We start from the raw sequence: 5070 nt of genomic DNA on the forward strand, positions 1-5070 counted from the left end.
ATGTCAACATTGTAAATACAATGAATTATACCACTTTCCCATTGTTTTCTCCTTCATCTCCACCAAGTGTGGATATACACACATTTATGAACAATTCTATTATCATAAACAATAAACATGTTTATAATAGTTATAATTTTACAACAATCTTTAAAAATTATTAAAAAAGATCCATGTCAAAATTTAAAAAAATAATGATTTATGGCATCTACATGTAAGCAATTCTCTTAAAGGAGATCGTTGAACCAATTCCCTTAACTAACACGAGATACAACCAACCATTTGCCTATAGATAAAATCTGATATCATAAGATGAAATGACAATAACTAAAAACTAGTAATTGCATTTATCTTGAAAAGCAAAATCAATAACGAAGTTTTCAAAAAATACCATATGATTTCATTTCGAAAACAATAGATAAATTACAATAACTAAAGCTAGATTACAAACATGATCTTCAATAATGCTTACTGCTTAGATTTCAGTTTTTTCCCCAAATGTTAAGGCTTTTTTACAGTGACTTTCAAAACACACTTCCTAAGATTAAACATCAGCGATTATTTTTTAATGTTTAATAAAAGCCCACGTTATTAAGATCAATTACTAGCAGAGGTGTTTTAAACAGGAGCTGTTTTCACCTAGACCAGCGGCTTTATGTCAGAGTGCACACAAATAAAATAGCATATCAGACACAGCATTAAATTAACCCTTCAAAGTTACAAGCTTATTTTACTTTTTGTTCACAGAATCCATCTCATTTGGTTGAACCAGTCCAGGATCCTTCATTCATTACAACTCTTTCCTACTAAAATTTTAGTTCAATTTAATCACCAAATAGAACTTACTATTGTAATACATTTCGAAACTGAGAGCATAAGATTTGCATCTGAAAATACAAAAAGTAGAACATGTTCTGCGCAAGAACATGAAGTTTTGTATCTTGGTGTTCCACTGATACACCTTAGACAAAATCAAATTGGAATGCTAAAAAGTCCTTGGTTAACTGGATATTCGAATCTCATTAATGATCTCATATGCAAGCAAAAAAGGGCTTCATATGAGAGAATAAACTTAAAAAGCTGAAAAACATAGGGGCATAATCATCCTCTGGATGTTATTTGCAGTGCCCCTGCTGACGGTGGCGACATTACTTTATTGCGAATTCTGCTGGATCTTCGCAGGGGTGCTTCTACTTTACACTAAAATACAGCAAAGAACATATACTCAGTAATATGAAAATCAATGACTGAAAAAACTAATAAGAAATCGGATTCCACATCTGAAAAACAGAAAGAAATTTACCTCTCTTGAACGAGATCTATCACAAGACGACGAAGAACCCACAGATGAATCTCGTTTAACCACATTATGAGTAATGGTAGACATGCTTTTTCTTCTGGTCTTTCTCTCAAAGACCTGCGTTGTATCTGTAGGCGACATTTTCTCGGACGAGCTCATGTCTCCTACAGAATACTCCAGCTCGAGCTTTACCTTCAATTCGGAAATAGGCTCCCAACAGTGCAGAGAAGCCTCTGGGGAATTCGAACAGGGGCACACCGATGGCTTTACCGCATCATCATTTTCGCACTGTATTTCAGCTGGAGCTTCCTCAATGACATTTTCCTCAACAGAACAAATAACCCCCCTGCTCTGTTTCTTCCGAGAAGAAAAATAAATCACAGTCCCAATCACCAAAATTGCTGCAGATCCAAGTGCGTAATGGATCTTGTCTACACTTTGCAAGACAGTGTATACGGTTCCTGCGGTTCGAACCCGAGCCCTCAGGTCATTTAAGACAATGTATACGATTCCCGGGATTCGAACCCGCGTCCTCAGGTCATTCAAGATCATGCCTAGGTCAGCGGAATGCAGGGGAGCTTCAGGGGATCCAGGCGCAAAGATTGCAACGAAAGAAGAAATCATGAAAAGCAGCATGGCGCTCACTTTAACCAAGCTCGCTTTCAGAGATCTTTGGTGCGCTTCAGTCTCATCAAGATGAAATTTTTCGTTGCTTTCCTTGGGGTGGAGAGGGGCAAGAGTCGAACTCGAGACCTCGCCCTGCATTGTTGGCTCTGAAGAAATACAGCTGGTAGACACGTCGTCTTCCTGGTATTCTTTACCCATTTTGAAGACAGGCTTGAAAAGCTGCAAAAGAGACGAGAAGCGAAAACTAAGTGCGGCGAAAAGTATGTTCTCTTAACTTTAAATCGGATTTTGAAGTTGAAAATGAATAGCTCTAATGCAACGGTCATATTATTAACGGATCGATTTGTACTTAAATTTTTTTTTTACTGGTTGCCCGATAAAATAGTCGTTGGAATATTAACTCCGAAGTCACGTGGTATGACAGCGTTGCAGATTAGCTTGATCGGCTTATTCTGTCCGAATCCCTTGGACTATCGGGGGGATGAATTACAACAGATCGACGGTATAATTTAAATTTATAATTTGTGAGAAAGTTATCCGCCGTTGATGTGGTGTAACATTTTCTTAACTAGCCGCTGGAGTTACAGGTTTACATTAACTCACGGACACTTTTTGTCCGTTGGGATTTTGGAACTCTAGTTTTAGGAGTCATAAAAGGTCGCTATGTTAGGTGAAGTCGATTTTATCGGGAATCTGCGGTTGTATGTATTTAAAGGTGAACCAAATCTCTTACTTCAAAAACTCTTTCTTGGATATATTTCCACCAAAAATTATTTGCTGGTATAAGATATGTTGAATGACAATTTTTCTACGGGTCTCTATTGGGTTTAATAGGGAACACCTAGGGGCTAATAGTTAGAAAAGGCTTTGGGTTTAATAGGGGAGAGGGGCTAATAATTAGACAGGGTTTATTAAGGGGGTAGGGAGTGGGTGCTTAAATCGTAATTAAATTTGTTTTTTTATAATCAAGATAATTACTTTTATAATATTTTAATGTAATGTTTAAAATAGAAAATCGATCAAATTTTAACAATAGAATATTATAAGGTAATTTTAGAAGTTTTTGGTTGGTCAAGTCAGAGGCATGCACAATTCTCAATGTAAGAGAATACATGATTACAAAGGATAGTTAGGTTAAATAGGCATCTTGGGGCATACATTTTTGGGGTTTACCATCTTTGCGAGAGGCTAAAAGTAGAAAATCATTGTTTGTTGCATGCAGGTGAGAGGTGGACGATGCTGGTGGACTGTGGTGCATGGATTTCAATGACAAAAGGTAATAAAAAGAGGGAGGGCTTAAAGAAAAATGTAGTTACAAACACTTTTTTATGCAGGATACATAACATGTTGGTGGCATTGATTGTGGAGAGTTGTGGCATTTTTATCTTTGAGTTGTAAGTTAATGCTAGTATTTAGGAGCCCATTTGAGTTCTACATATCACTATTTATTCTATAGAAGAGTTTAAAGGAGTTTCCTCACCATCTCCATTATGCATATACCATGCACTCATTGTAGTCCAAGAGATAACATTCCATTCACAAATTTAATTATAGACTTTGTATGCATCCTTGATGTTCCCACATTCCCCATACATGGAAATGAGGACATTCATCATAGAAATGTTTGATTCATATCTCATTTTGATGAACCACTAGACCATGTTCAAGGTGTGTTTACAAGACACAACTCAATCAAGGTAAAAAAGGTTTGGTTCAAACCTTGCTAATTGCATTTGGGAAAATAATGTGAGGCATTGAATAAAAAAAGGTCCCGTTGGCTATATCCTACAATTGTAGTAGTCCAAAAGATCATGTTTCTTTTATAAATTTTATCAAACACTTGTTGGTATCTTTCATCTCCCACATTTTGCATAGGTACTAATGAGAGCACTCCCCATAGATATGGTATTCCAAAATTTAGATTTCTTGATGCACACATGCATCTCTCCAACTTTTTCCACTATTCATATGTTAGAACATAATTATAGAATGTTTGCATAGATAAAACAATCTTGTTCATTCTTGTTCTCTACAGTTGATAAAAAAAGATCTAGGGCCTTCTCGCCATAGCCATTCAAAGCATATCTTGAAATAATTGTAGTTCATGATACCAAGTCTAATTTGTGCAGTGTAATGCCCGCCAAAATACTCTAGAGAAATATAACCATCTAACATACAAATAGAGATAAAAATAAAATAAATTAAACTCTAATCCATCACGCATGAATCTCAAATAAACATAAACATTTAATCTAACTTCATTTTAACATACACATAATCAACTTACAACCATGATCACAAGGGCATAAATATGCAAGCAGTAAAAAGTAACATCTCATAGTCTGACATTCCCTAGGGTATCTCAATGCCATCACGTAACGTGTCACTAAGAATACAAGCAACATCACTTCCTACATTAACTTAATATTTACTGCAACTAAATCATGGGAAAATAACCATTAATCTAAGCCATCATATCTGCATTAAATATATCCATCAACTTAATCCATTTCCTAGAAGATAGAACCATGCAACTCTTTCTCATATCTCACATCACCGTTACACATGTTAGAAATAACATAACTTATTTCAACAAAGAATCACAACTCTATTTACAAGAATAGCAACCTTCTAGGATACAAAACAAGTCTTACAAGAGTATCTTTTCCTACAAATTATTAGTGATCATTTCTCCTAAGATCATAGAAAACATCTATTTAACTAGCCATTATGCATATACAATTACAACCCATTTTACTTCAATGCTATAGGTTCATTTTAGAACTCCAAATCCAAATGTTCTTATTCACTTATCCCTAACCATCAATTATCCATACATTTCCAAAAATCAATTCTAAAGAAGAAACGTTCCCCATTTCTAACAGAAGATTACACACAAGTCTAAAGCATAACTTCTAATTTAGTCACATAAGGTACACATATTTCTAATCTAAATAGAATCCTTTATTCATCCATGAACCTCAATGTTTAATTACATGAATAATGAATATCCAGGATACATTATACATCCCTCAAGAGCACTACAACATATCCTAATTCAAGAACCATAGTCTCAACTACCACATCATTATCCAACTGCATATGATAACAATGATGCCATCAATATTATAATATCCTCTTTA

At 35.1% G+C, this 5070-nt stretch overlaps 1 protein-coding gene across 1 annotated transcript; it reads right to left on the reverse strand.

The window, feature by feature from the left end:
- Positions 1 to 664: 664 nt before the first annotated feature.
- LOC131034143 (uncharacterized) lies at positions 665 to 2209 on the reverse strand. Its single transcript, XM_057965538.1, has 2 exons — positions 1304 to 2209; positions 665 to 1200 (listed from the first exon to the last, which is right to left on the reverse strand). The coding sequence occupies exons 1-2, from the start codon at positions 2123 to 2125 to the stop codon at positions 1102 to 1104; spliced, it is 921 nt and encodes a 306-aa protein (XP_057821521.1). The 5' UTR covers positions 2126 to 2209; the 3' UTR covers positions 665 to 1101.
- Positions 2210 to 5070: the final 2861 nt, after the last annotated feature.

This window comes from Cryptomeria japonica, chromosome 5 (genome assembly GCF_030272615.1).
Source record: "Cryptomeria japonica chromosome 5, Sugi_1.0, whole genome shotgun sequence".
In the NCBI taxonomy this organism is placed as follows: domain Eukaryota; kingdom Viridiplantae; phylum Streptophyta; class Pinopsida; order Cupressales; family Cupressaceae; genus Cryptomeria; species Cryptomeria japonica.